The 17,335-nt window shown below is 39.2% G+C and overlaps 2 protein-coding genes across 2 annotated transcripts in view; both read right to left on the bottom strand.

The window, feature by feature from the left end:
* The window catches only part of HOGA1 (4-hydroxy-2-oxoglutarate aldolase 1), a 29,606-nt gene that overhangs the window by 6,875 nt on the left and 5,396 nt on the right, over positions 1-17,335 (bottom strand). The window contains exons 2-4 of the mRNA XM_031956208.1: positions 1,378-1,506; positions 904-1,031; positions 461-595 (exon numbers count right to left, since the gene is read on the bottom strand). Coding sequence (XP_031812068.1) covers positions 461-595; positions 904-1,031; positions 1,378-1,506 — 392 coding nt within the window. The remainder of the gene's footprint in view (positions 1-460; positions 596-903; positions 1,032-1,377; positions 1,507-17,335) is intronic.
* Positions 15,638-16,765, bottom strand: C2H10orf62 (chromosome 2 C10orf62 homolog; the record flags this gene model as incomplete). Its single annotated transcript, XM_023494772.2, has 1 exon — positions 15,638-16,765. A coding segment is annotated over one exon (810 nt), but the record flags the coding sequence as incomplete, so codon positions are not given.

The raw sequence follows: 17,335 nt of genomic DNA, 5'->3' as shown, positions 1-17,335 counted from the left end.
AAAGAACACAATACAATAACAGGAATATAGGAATAACAAAAATCAGATTTGAACATGGGTCCTCTGGCTACAAATTCAGTGGTCTTTCTATAATAAAATGCAGCTTTATTAATTAGTGAAATTACCTGTGCCAGTAGGGTATGAATGGGTATGTCCCTGAGGACTTGCTTCGACACATTAACTGAGTAGAAACCACAGTGCTAGGTGGGGAGGTAGAAAGCCTGTAATCTCTAGAAGGAGCTAATCTATGTGTGCAGAAATAACTACTGTACAAAATAATGTGTGATACGTTCAAGAAAAGTGTCAACCAAGTAGAATTTGAGATATTTGAGGAGAGGGCCTAAGTAACCTTGAGGGAATGAGGACAGTGGGGGAGCAGAGATGGCATACAGGTTGTACTTTAGAAAGATTCAACAGGTAAAGAGAAGATCTGGGCAAGGGATCCTGGGAACTGACTCACATCTCCTCCACTCTCCTTAATGCCCACAATGTTTGGGTGCTGAGATAAGGTGACCACAGCATCCACAGGCAGATCTAGTCCTGTGTTGGCTGGAACATTATACAGCACTATCGGGATGGGGGACAGATCAGCCACCTGAAGGGTACAAAGAGGAGATGGTATAAGCACCTGCCCCGGGCCTGAGTGACACTGGCCCCTCCTGCCTCCCACCTTGGATTTCCCAAATCACCTGTGCCTTAAACACATTTTACTCATTTCACTGGGGAGCACCCCAAGGTAATACAGACTTTATCTTCCTCCAGAAAAACCCACCTAATGTTAAATTCTTTAAGCTTAATTCTTTTTCTCCTTCCCACGCCAGGTTGGGGGGGGGGCGGTTTCACCTCCCACCCCACTCTCTGAGCCCCTCATCTCTGACCACCATTCCCTGAGCCCTGAAACACCTTGGTGTAGTGGTGGATCAGGGCTGCACTGGTCATCCTGCCTCGGTAGTAGCACGGGGTCACCACCAGAGCAGCATCAGCTCCAACTTGGGCCATGCTGAGGGTCATCTCCACGGTGGCTTGAGTGGCTGTAGGACGAGAAAGCAATTTGGGAGTAGCAAAACATGGTGGGATCACAGATTTATACCTGGAGAGAAAAATCTGGTCAACTTCATATTCTACAGACGAAGAAACTGAGATTCAGAGAAATTAAGGGATTTTCTCCAGATCATGCAAGTAGTGAATAACTGATTTAAGATTCAAACTCGAATCTTTCCACTCTCCTGGCCCTGAAGGACAGTTCTGAGACAAAGAAATCAGACACCTCAGAGTGAGCCAAGCAAAGTAATCCACATCTGAAACCCAAAGGACTGAGGGAGTTTGCCCAACTGACCCACACGCTACCCCACCCAAGGATCCCCCATGGCTTCTTACACTCGCAGCCCGAGCCGGCTAGTAAGAGCTTGTCCTTGGGCATCGCCTGTCGAATTCGGCTCACCACCTCCAGCCGTTCAATGCTTGTCAGGAAGGGGAACTCGCCATTGGACCCCTGCACCACAAAGCCTGCAACAAAGAGCCCATTACTGCCCGAGGGAGTCATCAAGAGGAAGGAGGAAGAACAATGGCCTTGGAGCTAGCGCACAGATTCTGGCCCCGACACTTACTAGTTACACAATTCTCAGCACATCATTTATTTGATTTCTTCTATAAAAAAAAGATCCTAGAATCAGCTGGAAGGGACCTCAGAGATCATTTACTCCAACTCCTTCCTTTCAAAGACATGATGACTGGAACTTGCCCATAGTCACACAAGGATTAAATGGTTGATTTTTTTTTAAGAGTTGTGAACTGATCCAATTACTCCTTTTTATTAAAGTTTTTTTTTTAATTTTCAAAACATATGCATGGATAATTCCCTTGAATTAACCCTTGAAAACCTTGTGTTCCAATTTTCCCCCTCTTCCCCTACTCCCTCCCCTAGATGGCAAATAGTTCAATATATGTTAAACAAGGTAGAAATATATGTTAAATCCAATGTATATATACACATTTATACCATTATCTTGCCGTACAAGAAAAATCAAATCAAACTGGAAAAGAAATAAGAAAATAAAATGCTAGCAAACAACAAAAAGAGTGAAGATGCTAGGTTGTGAACCACACTCAGTTCTCATCATCCTCTCTCTGGGTGTGGACGGCTCGAACTGGCCTGGATCATCTCATTTTTGAAGAGAGCCATGTCCATCAGAATTGATCATTGAATAGTTTTGTTGTGGTTATGTGCAATGATCTCTTGGTTTCACTCAGCATCAGTTCATGTCTCTCCAGGCCTCTCTGAAATCATCCCATTGGTCCTTTCTTACAGAACAATAATATTCCATAACATTCATGTAAGGGGTTGAATTTGTATGTGAACCCAGGCTCCTGACTCAAAGTTGAGCACATTTTCCATTATATTTTGGCAACACAATCATTACCTCACAGGGCTGTGAGAAAAGTGTTCCTTAAAAGGCAAAATTAATGTTACTTATTATTAAATCTGACCAGTATTTGAATAAGGTAAAATTCTGGGAGTTTCTTCTCCTGAGTTTAATTCAATTCAGTTTAACAAACATTTATGAGGTACCTTATCTTTTAGGTATCTTCCAAGGCACAGATAAAAATGAAATAAGTCCTGCCCTCAAGAAGCTGACACTTTCTTTACATTTCATCCCAAAGAGAGAAAATCTAAACCCTTATTGTTACAACCATGGTCTTCTGATTCTGGTTACCTAATTCTAGGAACAGACATTGTTCTTTTCGTTGTTGGGTTGTTTCAGACATGAAACACTCATGACCCCATTTTAGGTTCTCTTGGAAGAGATACTGGAGCGGTTTGCCATTTCCTTCTCATTTTACAGATGAGGAAATGGGCAAAATCAAGTGACTTGCTCAGGATCACACAGTAAGTGTCCGAGGCCATAGTTGAGCTCAGGAAGATGAGTCTTTCTGACTCCAAAGCTAACTAGTGCCTGTCCTAGGGACTCAGACCGAGTTGGGCAACAACAGGACATTTATTCTTATAGGGAGTGGAGCTGTCAATCTTACAATGACACTGGCTCATTTAAGCATCTAAAGGGACCGAGGGGAAGCAGGCTAAGAAAGGCTGTGCATGTGTGGATGTGTTGGCAAGGAAAGGATGCAAACAATTGTGAGAGTTTCCCATACACCAAGTGAGCAGAGGGGGCTGGAGAGGAACAGGGCAGGAACCTGGGATTCGGAACCTTTCCTGCACAAATAAAAGGTAGGAACGTGGCCAACACAGGCCAGAGTTAACCTCGGGCAAAATTGTGAAATAGACATTATCTTGGTTGTTTTTCTTTCCTACCCTTTCTCTAGCTTGCCTATTCTGGTCTGTCTCCAACGTGCCCTGTGATGTCGGTGTGTATCAGTGCATCCTCTTAAAAGTCTCCTGTGTTAAAGTAACTTCAAATATTGCAATGATGTATTATTAGCTCTTGGACAGGGACAGTGAGAGTGTCTACTCAAAGTTATCAAAAATATATTTGCTGGGATATTTGTAGAACTATGTATAGAAGAATCACACATGTTTAACATATACTGGATCACCTACTGTCTAGGGGAGAGGGTGGGGGGAAGAGAGAGAAAAAATGAGAGCACAAGGTTTTGTAGGGGTGAATGTTGAAAATTTTCCATGTATATGTATACATATATTGTATTTAACATATACTTTAACATGTTTAACATGTATAGGTCTGTCTGCATTTGGGGGAGGGGGTGGGAGGAAGGAGGGGAAAAGTTGGAACAGAAGGTTTTGCAAGGGCCAATGTTGAAAAATTACCCATGCATCTATCTTGTAAATAAAAAGCTATAATGATTAAAAAATAAATTAATAAATAAAGAAAAGAAAAGAAAATTATCCATGTAGTTTAACATATATTGGATTACTTGCCATCTAGGGGAAGGAGGAAGGAAAAGAGGGGGAAACTGAAACACAAGGTTTTGCAAAGGCTAATGTTGAAAAATTATCCTTGCAAATGTTTTGAAAATAAATGTTAATTTAAAAAAAGATATTTGCTGACTACAGCAATGAGTCAAAATATTATTCACTGTGACCAAGTTAGATTTATACTAGGAATGCAAAGATGGATAAATGTTAGGAAAACAAAACAATATAATCAGTCATATTAAAAACAAACCACATGATTATAAATCAATAGATGCAGAAAAAGCCTGTGACAGAAGCACAACATTCATTTATGCCAAAAAACAGTAACAACCCTTGTAAAAGCAAGGTACAGAAGGGCAATTTTTAATATTATAAAAAGTAACTAAAATGAAAAGTTAGCATTATTTGCTTTTTTTAATTAAAGCTTTTTATTTTTCAGAACATATGCATGGATAATTCTGTGACATTAATCTTTGCAAAAACTTATGTTCCAATTTCCCCTTTCTTTCCCCACCCCCTCCCTTAGATAGCAAGTAGTCCAATATATGTTAAACATGTTAAATCTAATATAGGCATAAATATTTACACAATTATTTTGCTGCACAGGAAAAATCAAATCAAAAAGGAAAAAAATAAGAAAATAAAGTGCAAACAAACAACAGAAAGAGTGAAAATGCTATGTTGTGATCCACACTCAGTTCCCACAGAAAGCTCTCTTCATCAGTGAACAATTAGAACTGGCCTGAATCATCTCGTTGTTGAAGAGAGCCATGTCCATCAGAATTGATCATCATGTAATCTTCTTGTTGCCATGTATAATGATCTCCTGGTCCTGCTCCTTTCATTCAGCTTCAGTTCATGTAAATCTCTCCAGGCCTTTCTGAAATCATCCTGCTGGTTATTTCTTACAGAACAATAATATTCCATAGCATTCATATACCATAACTAATTCAGCTATTCTCCAACTGATGGGCATCCACTCAGTTTCCAGTTTCTGGCCACTACAAAAAGAGCTGCCACAAACATTTTTGCACATGTGGGTCCCTTTCCCTTCTTTAAGATCTCGTTGGGATATAATCTCAGTAGTAACACTACTGGATCAAAGGGTATACACAGTTTGATAACTTTTTGGGCATAATTCCAAATTGCTCTCCAGAATGATTGAATCAATTCACAATTCCACCAACAATGCATCAGTGTCCCAGTTTTCCCACATCCCCTCTGACATTTGTCATTATCTTTTCTTGTCATCTTAGCCAATCTGACAGGTGGGTAGTGGTATCTCAGAGTTATCTTAATTTGCATTTCTCTGATCAAGAGTGATTAGGAACATCTTTTCATATGACTAGAAATAGCTTCAATTTCTTTGTCTGAAAATTGTCTGTTCATATCCTTTGGCTATTTATCAATTGGGGAATGGCTTGAATTGTTATACTTTTGAGTTAATTCTCTATATGTTTTAGAAATGAAGCCTTTATCAGAACCCTTAAACCCTTAAAAGTAAAAATGTTTTCCCAGTTTATGCTAGCATTATTTGCAATGGAAAAATATCAAAAACTTTCCTAGTGTGTCGCTAGCCAGAGTTTTAAAAACACTAGAAACAGAAATAAGATAAGAGCAAAAAAAATTAAAGGTATAACTATGGTAATAGCATTTCCAAATAGTAATGACAAAATCCACAAGAAAATAATAGTAAAGGAAATCTCATTCAAAATAATTACAAATAGCAAAAAAAAAAATCTGGAAGTCAATCTACCAAGGGACAAAGACATAGAAAATCTTTTAAAGAATAAATATTGACAAATAACTAAATGAATATTGGTTGCCCTTTTTGGGGATGTGCCAATATAATAAAAATTACAAGACTGCCTAAATTAACTTATAAATTTACTGTCATGTCAATTTACTGCTGATAAGCATTATTTTGTAGACCTACAATTAAATACTAATAAAAGTAATTTCAAGGAAAAAAAAGCCAAGATTCTCTGAGAAAAATAATGAAGTAAAAATAAAGCAAAATAACATTTCCATGGTCAAAGGACATGAACAGGTAGTTTTCAGATTAAGAGTTCAAAGCTCTTGTCATATTAAAAAGATGCTCTAAATCACTATGTTAAGACAAATGCAAATTAAAACAACTCTGAGACACCACCTCACTCCTATCAGATTGTCTAATATGACAGAAAAGGGAAAATGATAAATGATAGAGAAAATGTGGGAAAACTGGGACACTAATGCACTGTTAGTAGAGTTGTGAACTGAACCAAAACTTCTGGAGACCATTTTGGACTTCTGCTCAAAGGGCAATTAAACTGTATATACCCTTTGATTCAGTAATAACACTACTGGGTCTGTATACCAAAGAGATAATAAAAAAGAGAAAAGGACTACTTACATGAAAATAATTATAATGCTCTTTTTGTGGTAGCAAAGAATTAGAAATTAAAGGACTGCCCCTCAATTAGGGATTGCCTGAAAAATTGGGGTATGTTAACATAATGGAATATTACTGTGCTATGAAAAATGAGCCAGGTAAATTTAAGAAAAACCTGAAAAGACTTACATGAACTGATGTAAAGTGAACTGAGCAGAACCAGGACATTGTAACTGTAACACTGTGAATGAATCAACTATAACTGGTATAGCTCTTTTCAGCAATACAATGACCCAAGACAATTCTATGTCTCATGATGGAAAATATTATCCATATTCAGAGAAAGAATTGATGGAGTCTGAATGGATATAGAAGCATATTATTTTCATTTTGTTTTTTCCATAGTTTTTTCTTTCCTTTTGCATGTTTCCTCTTTCATAATGTGACCAATATGGAAATATGTTTTACAGTTGCACATATATCAACATCTATATCAAATTGCTTACCATCTTGGGGAGGAAGAGGTAAAGAAAGGAAGAAGAAAAATTTGGAACTCAAAATTTTATTTTAAAAAGAATGTTGGGAAAGGGACCCACATGTGCAAAAATGTTTGTGGCAGTCCTTTTTGTAGTGGCAAGAAACTGGAAACTGAGTGGATACCAGTTGGACTTGGAGTTGCCAAACAGTTGGAGAATGGCTGAGTAAATTGTGGTATATGAATGTTATGGAATATTATTGTTTTATAAGAAATGACCAGCAGGATGATTTCAGAAAGGCCTGGAGAGACTTACATGAACTGATGCTGAGTGAAGTGAGCAGAACCAGGAGATCATTGTACCCAGCAGATTATAAGATGATCAATTCTGATGACTGTAGAACTCTTGATAAGACAAAATTTCCTGAGAAAGAAAATTTAGCAATAAAATAAAATGAAATAAAAACATACTCTTGGAAGTCTAGATACAAATGAAAAAAGAATATGTCCAAAAAGCAATATACACTAAAGATCTAAGGGCACATTTCATCTCAAATGTGCCATTAAGATATGGTGAGAAAGGCCTATGATAGGAATATAGTTTGAATAGAATTCAAGAAAAGAGGATAAAGTGAAGATAAAGTAAAAATGGTAATATTATAAGGTATTCTTATATAAGGAAATCTTGGAACCAGAGTGAGGAAGCATGGTGAAGAGGAATAAACAGAAATAGAAGCAATATTGTCATTGGAGTATACATATATGATCTGGACAGGAGAAAATAGGGACATATGTAAGGAGGAAACATATAACAAAACTAACATATATATGTAATCTATTAGCATATATGGACATATATTAAGGGAAAGTTGTAGCTATAGTTTGGTATACTACTGGTAGAGTATATATAGGGGTTTTTGTGTGTGGAAAGTTGTGGATATAGTTTGTCCAGCTTTCAGAATAGCATTTGAGGGGGCAGTGGATAGAGCATTAGCCCTGAAGTCAGGAGGACCCGAGTTCAAATCCACCATCAGATAATTAACATTTACTAGCTGCATGATCTTGGGCAAATCATTTAGCCCTAATTGCCTAGGCAAAAAATAAAGAGCATTTGAAAACATATCTCATGCTATTTTTGTGGATATGGTTAAAAATGTGATACACAATCTAGTTAGGTAAATTGAAACCCAAAGAGTTGGTCATTAATAGCTTTTTATTAATTTGGAAGGAGTATGATGTCTCAGGGATACAGGAATGGTCCTCTGGTACTTAATATGTTTATCAATGACTTAGATAAAAGCATAGCTGAACATGCTTATCAAATCTGTGGAAGACACGGAATTGGGAGGAATAACTAATATCAATGTAACTATATTATTAGATATGTTGTATTAATCATATCAATATGATATATTATATCAATTATAAATTATGGTTTTATATAATATCAATATTATATATTGGATATAATAATATATTAACTAATGTTATAGAGATATCCCAAAAGATTTTGGAAGGTAATATGTTGGGCTAGAATGATTTTTAAAAATTAAATATAAGAATAATAAATGGCAAGTCACACACACACACACAAAAGCAAATTCACAAAGACAAGATGAGAGAAGTATAACTGGACAGAAGTTGTTTAAAAAGACCCGAGTGGGTTTAGTGAACTTAGTGACTTGGGGAGAGATCTGAAATAATGTGAGTAGTCGAACAGAGGGTCAGGATCAGGTCAATGTAATAACTATCTTTAATTATAGAGAATTGATAACTTACGTTACTCACCTCCTGACAGAAAGGTAATGTACTCAGGATGCACAGTAAAACATATTTTGGTGTCATGGACAATGTAGGAATTCATTTTGCTTGACTAAGCATAATAGTGCTTTTTTAAAAAATTGTTTTTTTTTCTGGTTAAACATGTATACTAACTTTTAAAATACACATTTCTTTTTTGTTATTACAATTTTTATTGAATGTGATCTTTAAAGGTATTTATTCTTTTTAAATTTATTGTTGAATTCTTTGTAATTTGGCTCACTGTCATGGCCATGATCATATCTATAGTGTCATGGTAAAATCAATAAAAATATATTTCTTAGGGATCCCATTCAATAATTCACAAGAGTCTACCATATCTTTTCCCCACAAAAATGTAAACCTACATTTCTTTTTGAATTATATTGGGAGAGAAAAATTAGAACAAAAGGGAAAAACCACAAGAGAAAAAAAAACAGAAAAAAGAAGTGAACATAGCATGTGTTGATTTTCTAAGCATATTAATTCTAAGCGATTTATTTTTCTTTAGGATAGGTTAAAGGGAAAGAAAATAATACATTTTATTAAAAAAAAATCAAAGGGGGAAAAGAGGTCAAATAAAAGAACTGTTCAGGCACGTCTCACTCTTTGTGATCTATTTTGGGCTTTTCTTGGCAGAAATACTGCAGTGGTTTGCCATTTCCTTTTCTAATTTAAGAAACACAGGAAAAGAGAGTGAAGTGACTGGCCCAGGATCACACAGCTATTAAATATCTGAGGGTATTTAAATTCTTCATGATTCATATCTATTGACTGCATTGTCTAGCTGCCTCTAGGCATTTTAATCAAGGACCTCTGGAAACTCATACTATTCCTTTTTCTTTTCCTTTTGGGAGATTCCAGGCCCATCAACATTTGAGGACAAAGTCAGAAAATATTACCCTCTGAAATTGGAGCTAAACCTTAAAGGAACATATATGATGAAATGGGGCTGGGCAAATAAGGGAATATATATATCATGTGTTAGGGTTCATGCTAAGTGCCTTTATAAATATCTCATTTAATCCTCATGACAACCTTAAGAGGTAAATGTTATTAAGTCCATTTTACTGTTAAGAAAACTGAAGTAAAATTATTTTCCTGGAGTCACAAAGCTAGCAACACACAGCTGAGGCTTGATTTGAATTCAGATCTCCTTGACTCCAACCCAGCTTCTGCCTTCTGTACCACCTTAGCTGCCATCTTATCCTACAAGATGAGACTAAATATATCTCCCCAACTACAAAAATCTAGTTTATCCCCATGACATATGATGCTTGCTGATGGTTTTAAATAGATGCTACTGATCATTTTAAGGAAAACTCCATTTATTTCTCTGCTCTCTAGTGTTTTTAATAGGAATGGGTGTTGGATTTTGTCAAATGCTTTTTCTTCATCTATTGAGATATTTCTGTTGGTTTAGTTATTGATATAATCAATTATACTAATAGTTTTCCTAGTATTGGGCCAGCCCTGAATTCCTGGTATGAATCCTACTTGGTCATGGTATATATTATTAGGGCCCCCACCTTCTTAAACTTCTTTAATCACTCTGTATTTATTCATTTCATATTTATTCACCATATACTTATGTATGTAACTGTTTCTCTGCATTTAAGAACTATTTAGGTCATTATATTTATACGCCTAGCACCTAGCATAATCAGGGTCCTGACACAAAGTAATGATGATGATGACACAATAGATAGAACACTGAGCCTGGGGTTAGGAAGACTGGAGTTAAAAATCTGACCTCAAAAAATTGGAACAAGAGGTTTGGCAATTGTTAATGCTGTAAAGTTACCCATGTATATATCCTGTAAATAAAAGGCTATTAAATTTAAAAAAAAAAAAATCTGACCTCATACACTTACTGTGTGATTCTGGGAAAATCACTTAACTCTAGTTTTTCTCAGTTTCCTCATTTGTAAAATAAGCTGGAGAAGGAAATGACAAACCATTCCAGTATCTTTGCCAAGAAAACCCCAAATGGGGTCACAAAAGTTGGATGTGACTGAAAACAGTAATGAGGAAGAAGAGAAGAAAGATGAAAAGAAAAAAAAGAAAAAGAAAAGAAGAAGAAAAGAAGACAAAGAAGAAAGGGAGAAGGAGAAGAAGGAGGGGGAGGAGAAGAAGAAGAGATGAAGAAAAGAAAAGAAGAAACTATATAGTACCTTAAGGTTTACAAAGCACTTCACATGTTATTTTATTTGGTGTCTTAGGTGCTTAATATTTGTTGATCTAATTTGATTCTCACAACAGCTCTAAGAGGGAGGGAGATATTATCCTCATTCTTTTATGAACAAGGAAACTGAGTTTTATAGGAATTCAATGATCTGCCATACACACAGAGCTAGCAAGATAAAGATTCAAATCTAAATTTCTTCTGAATCCAAGTCCTGTGCTCTTTGTACTACATTATCTTATCTCAATGTTTATCTAGTATAGTTCAAGGGAGAGAGTGCCCTAATTCTAGGTAATAAGTATTGGTTCTTTAACCGATCTCTAGGTCAATGAAACTGTGAGCTATGCTGTGCAGAGTTAACCAAGATACATAGATCATAGTGGAAAGCAATAATAAGTATTGATCCATTGGAGAAGGAAATTACAAACCACTCACATATCTTTGTCCAGAAAACCCTACATACAGTATCAAAATTATGAAAGACATGACATCAGAAGATGAGCCCCTGAAGTAGGAAAATATCCAACATACTACTGGGGAATAGCACAAGACAACCAAAAGTAGCCAATGAAGCAGTTGGGCCAAAGCTGAAAGGAAGCTTGACTATGGATATGTCTGATGATGAAAGGAAAAGTCTGATGCTTTAATGATCAATATTGCATAGGAACCTGGAATATAAGATTTATGAACCAAGGCAAGTTCTATGTGGCAAAACAGGAACTGGAAAGATTAAACATCAACTTGGGTAACAGTAAATGTAAATGGACTGCAATAGGTGAATTTAATTCAGATGATCACTACATCCACTGTGGGTATATATCCCTTAGAAGAAATGGAGTAACCCTCACAGTCAACAAAAGAATGAAAAAATATTGGGGTATAATCTCAAACATTGCTGAATATCTGTTCAAATATAAGTAAATGCAGAAGTCCAAAGAAGAGCAAGAAGTTTTTTTTTTTATTTTGTTTTTTTAGTGAGCAATGCAAAAAAAAAAAAAAAGAAGAAGAAGAAAACAATAAAATGGGAAAGATAAGAGATCTCTCTTTAAGGAAATCAAAGATATCAAAGAAACATGTCATGCAAAAATGGGAATGATAAGAGACAAACAGAACAGAAATTATTAAGAGAGGTGGCAAGAATATACAAAAGAACTATACAAGAAAGATTTTAATCTCACTGGTAAAAACAATATTGTGGTTACTTTTCTAGAGCTAGACATCTTAAGAGAATGAACTCAAGTAGACTTTAGAAAGCATTGCTTACAATAAGCATAGTGATGGTAAATATATATATATATATATATATATATATATATATATATATATATAATCCTAAAAGATGATCTTGATAAAGTGCTGCACTTGATATATCAGCAAATTTGGAAAATTCAATAGCACCTGGATTGGAAAAGATCAATTTACATCCCAATCCTAAAAAAGGGCAATATGCAGGAATGTTCAAGTTGCTGAACTGTACTCATTTCACACACCAACAAAGTTATGCTTAAGATCTTAAAAACAAGACTTCCTCAACATGTGAACTGATAATTACCAGAACACACTAGTTTTAGAAGAGGAACTGGAGACCAAAATGCCAACATTTGCTGGATTATGGAGAAAACAAGGAAATTTCAGAACACCATCAGATCATCTTACCTGTCTCTCTTTTTAATAGCTTTTTATTTACAAAACATATGCATGGGTAATTTTTTAACATTGACCCTTACAAAAACTATTCCAAATTATCCCCTCCTTTCCCTCACCCCCCTCCCCTAGATGGCAGGTAGTCCAATACATGTTAAATATGTCAAAGTATGTGTTAAATACAATAAATGTATACATATTTATACAGTTATCTTGCTGCACAAGAAAAATTAGATTTAGAAAGAAGGTAAAAATAATCTGGGAAGAAAAATAAAAATGCAACGCAAACAACAGAAAGCGTGAAAATGGTATGTTGTAGTCCATACTCATTTCCCAGTATTCTTTCACTGGGTCTTACCTGTCTCTTGAAGACAGCCAAGAAGCAACAGTTAGAATCAAACATGGAACAACTGATTGGTTTAAGATTGGAAAAGAAGCACAACAAGGCTATATGTTGTCACCTTATTTATTTAACTTATATGTGGAATACATCATGTGAAATGCCTGGTTGAATAAATCAAAAGCCAGAATTAAGGTCTTTAGGAGAAATATTGATAATCTCAAATATGCAGACAATACAAATATGACAGCAGAAAGTAAAGAAGAATTAAGAAGCCTTTTGATGAGGGGGAAAGAGTAGAGTATAAAAGCTGGCTTGAGAGTAGAGCGTAAAAGGTCCAAAAACTTGGATATTGGCAACTGGTCCCATGAGAATGAGACATATTTTGGACACGGAAAAGAATGGAACGTATTTTGCTTGACTTTAAAAATTACTAGCAAACAAAGGGAGAAGAAATGGAAACGAGTCAAATTTCATATTCTTAGCTCAAAGATCATTTTAGATAGACAATGACTGCAGTCATAAAATTAAAAGACTCTTGGTCCTTTAGAAAGAAATCTGGGCAGCAGACTAAAACCAAAGACATTAACTTGCTGACAAAAGTCCATACACTCGAAGCTATTTTTTTTTTTTCAGTAGCAACATATGGATGTGAGATTTGGACCGTAAGGAAATCTGAGAGCTGCAGAATTGCTGTCTTTGGGTTGTGGTTCTGAAGAGTTTTGGCAGTCTTTTGAACAGTAAGGAGATCAGATCAGTCAATACTTAAAGAAATTAATTTAAACTTCTCATTGGAAGGGGAAATATTGAAGCTAAAGGTTAAATCTTTTGGCCACATAATAGGAAGACAAGACTCATTGGAAAAGATCTTGATTTTGGAAAAGATTGAGAATGTCATGAAAGCAATGGACATAAGCTTGAACACACTGTGGGAGATGGTGGAGAATAGATGGACCAGACACATTAGGGTTCATGGTGACAGAAAAAGTCATCCATAACTAAATAACAAATCACTAAAGGAGAAAAAGGCAATTCTATAAGACTCTACCAGTTTTTGGTAGAAATATCCCTTAAGAATAACTCATTCCCTTTACTTTCTTTCTATGGTCAACAAAACAATCTTCTGATTTTGTAATTAGGTTTCCTAGTAACCTGCTCCCCCAGAGGGAGGTCCTGTGCAGACAGCAGGTAACTGTTTTCAGACTAGGTATAGCTTCCAAGAATAAATCAATCTGGTTTATAAATTAGTCTCTAGTGAGTCTGATTGGCATAAACTCCCCAGATTTTGATCATCCTTGAGGGAAGCAATAAAATTGAATTTCTAAACCTATTAAACTGAAGGTCACACCTGGACCTAGGGCGGTGGCCCCACAAGGGACTTAGACTACAAAGTCATTGTCTGAGTACCTAGCCATCCAGATCGTTCTCATTTACTTCACCTTTTACCAACATTTCAATTCAACTAAAGAAACAGCCACAGCACTGCATTATTGGCTCTACTGGGATGCCATACAGAAGGAGGACATCAACATTTTTGATGATGTTCGACTTGAATCATGCACATCTGGTTAGATCTCAGACCAGTAATTCAGAGATTCCCAAAGTCAGGGTGATTGGAGCTTGTTCTCCAGAGCACTGACTGATTTGGAGGATATTAACAGTTCTTATCATTCTTCAGCAACAAAGAAACACCATAACTCAGCTTTAGTCAGTAAGAATAATTAAAATAGGTTTTTAATTAAAATTTTAACTTAAAAAATTAGTTAAAATTAGTAAAATAATCAATTAGTTAAAATAGTTTAAAAAGCCACCGGATGGTGGGCTGGGATTCCCTGGGCATAATTTGTGGTTCTTGCCACGGGTGAATAAATTTCTAGGCCCATAGAAGGCACTGAATAAATGTTGGTTGTCCAATCCTCAGTCACATCCTGCTGGGGAGATGCCAGATTATCATAGCCTCTCGGTAGCCTGGGGATGGGGAAGTGAGAGAGAAAAATCCGTTAGCTAGAGAATGCTAAGGGAAGATGAGGGATAGGTAGAGGGAGATTATGAGGACAGAAAAGAAAGAACCAGACAGAGGTACACGTTACTTCATGAAGAAAGGAATGGGGAGCATAAGAACAATTCACCTGTGCAGAGAAGAGGTACTGAAGTGGGAGTAGGATTGATGAAACAGAAACAGAACAAGCGTTTTGTACAGGGATGAAGGGCAGCTCAAATCCAGCCTCAGACACTCACCAGCTGTGTGAACCCTTTCTGCCTCATTTTCCTCATCTGAAAATAATCTGGAGAAGAAAATGGCAAACTACTCCAGTACCTTTGCCAAGAAAATCCTAGATGGGGTCATGGAGAGTCGGACACAACTCAACAATAGCAATAAAGAAGGGCTTTGGGGGAGAAAAGTAATCAAGTTAACGAGTATTTCTGGAAAACACTGTCAGTCTCACATCCAATCCTCACCCTGGGAACTCCCTGCCCCAAACCCTCTTGCCTGGTCCCCGCAGCTCTCCGCCCGCCATCCAGACCAGATAATGGACTAGACTATAAAAGTCTACAGCCAGAAGTGCCTGGAAGGCCAGGGTTGTTTATCCTTCTTGTCTGCACCTCTGGTGTTCAGTACAAGTACATGGCCCTTACTTACTAGGTGTTTCTAAGGGAAAGGTTCCCACTCACTCAATGGGAAAAGATGAAAAGGAATCAGGGAGGACTGGCTGGACTCTCCCAGATGAAGTGAGGGGGCCGGGACAGAGACAGGGTCCTACACTACCCTAAAGCTAACCCCAGCAGCTTCCCCTTCCAGGGAGCCTCAGTGGGGAGCGGGGTCCCACAAAACAGCACCACGGTTTCCAAATCGAGGCACCAGGGCTGGGAAAGACCTCCTTCCACAGCTAAGTCACGGCTCCCACACAAGCCCTCGGACACTGCACCAGTGTTGCAGGGTTTTATTGGCTCATTTGCAGATGTTTTTCTTCAGTTTAATCCCATGCTCTTGGGAGTGCAGCTCTTCCCTCTGTCACACCGATGGATGTCCTTTCCCGGGGGGCCATGAGCTTCCCTCAGGCCCCTCTTCCCCGGTGGGCCCCACTTCGGGGCCAAGCCCAAGTTCTGCTGACCTAGCTGGGGAGGCCCCACCGGAAGGCCTCTGCCTGGAGGTTCGGGCCGCTCTCCTTGGACCAGACGGTATGGACAGTCCTCGAGGGCAGACTGCGCCATCCCGGCAGGGGGAGGAGGGCACTGCCAGCCTGCTAGGTGAGGTTAAAGTAGGCGTGGGAGGTCTGGCGGCTGCGGGGGGACTGGCTGTGGTAGCCGTGGTTGTGGTAGGTGTTGCTTGAGCCGGCCATGTTGCTCTCCCAGCGGGTCAGGAAATTGCCCTTGACCTTCATCTCCACCTCCTCCAAGGCCTTCAGCTCCTCCTTGTTGATGTCCTTGGTCTCCAGGTGTCCAGAGTGCTGGTAGCGGGTGGCCCGCTGCAGCATGGAGTCAGCCAGCTGGTGGCCAGTGAGGTCGATCTCATGCACGCAGGAGGCCACTGAGGCCCAGGCCGACTCGTCCGCCGAGTTGGACTTGGAGGACTCCTTGTGGCACTCCTTGAAGACCTTGCTCCCGGAGGTCCTTTGCCGGGTGATGTAGGCCTCCTTGCGGATGTCGGCGTTCTTGCCCTCGCGGATCCTCGAGGTGCACGTCTCCACCTGCATGTTGGTGTGCGTGGAGCCCGCCTCCCCGCTGCCGCCCTCCTGCAGCAGCGCGCATAGCTTCTCATCCGAGAGCCGGCTGAAGTGGGACTTGATCCAGGGATCACTCTTATTCTCTATGGCAGCAGACACTGCGGATTCTTTCTTACATGCCGGAGACTTCTTGAGGGTCTTCTTCTTCCCCTGGAACCAGAGGTAAAGCCCCCCAGCCCCCAGCAGCAGGCTGACTGCCAGCACCACCTTGCATGATGGCTGCTGGATTAGCACTCCCAGGCTCTCCAGGACCCTGAGCCGATCAGCCTGAGAGGAGAGAGCATGGGGAAATGAGGCAGGAGAGGGAATGGGGTGCCCAGGTAAGCTGGCTCATGCTGGAAGGCACCCCAGAGGGTGTCTGCAGGCCAGAACCCTGCTCCTTCACCCCCTGGGGAAGGCCCCTCCCCTGCCTCAGCAATGAAGCCCATTATGAGGGAGACAGCTGGGAGGGGTGGGCAGGTGGGCCCCAGCAGGCTTGGGGGGTCTACAGGGCTGGAGCATCCAACCAGGGAGGGGGGTCTGGGGTCCCGGCCAGACTTCTCTCCTCAGACCCCTGGAGGGGCGCCCAGCCCAGCCTGCGCCAGCGGGAGCTCGGTCTCCTCCTGAGTCTGCATACGGTTCAGGCTATAGAGCAAGCAGAGGCCATTTTATTTGTTGTGACTGCCGAGTCTTTCAGTCCTGTCAGATTCTCTGTGGCCCCGTGTCGGGTTTTCCTGGCAGAGGTAGGGGGTCGGTTTGCCGCTTCCCTCTTCATCTCATTTTTACAGATGAGGAAACGGAGGCAACAGAATCAAGCGACTTGTAGGGTCACACAAACCACATTTGCTGGCTTCAAGCCCAGGGCGCTCTCTGTTCTGCCAGCTTGTCGCCCTAGCTTCTCCGCTGGAGCTGACGTTCCCG

The sequence above is a fragment of the Sarcophilus harrisii genome, chromosome 2, assembly GCF_902635505.1.
Source record: "Sarcophilus harrisii chromosome 2, mSarHar1.11, whole genome shotgun sequence".
Classification (NCBI taxonomy): Eukaryota; Metazoa; Chordata; class Mammalia; order Dasyuromorphia; family Dasyuridae; genus Sarcophilus; species Sarcophilus harrisii.
The sequence above is the reverse complement of the archived record's forward strand: the minus strand, read 5'-3'. Positions and strand labels throughout refer to the sequence as shown.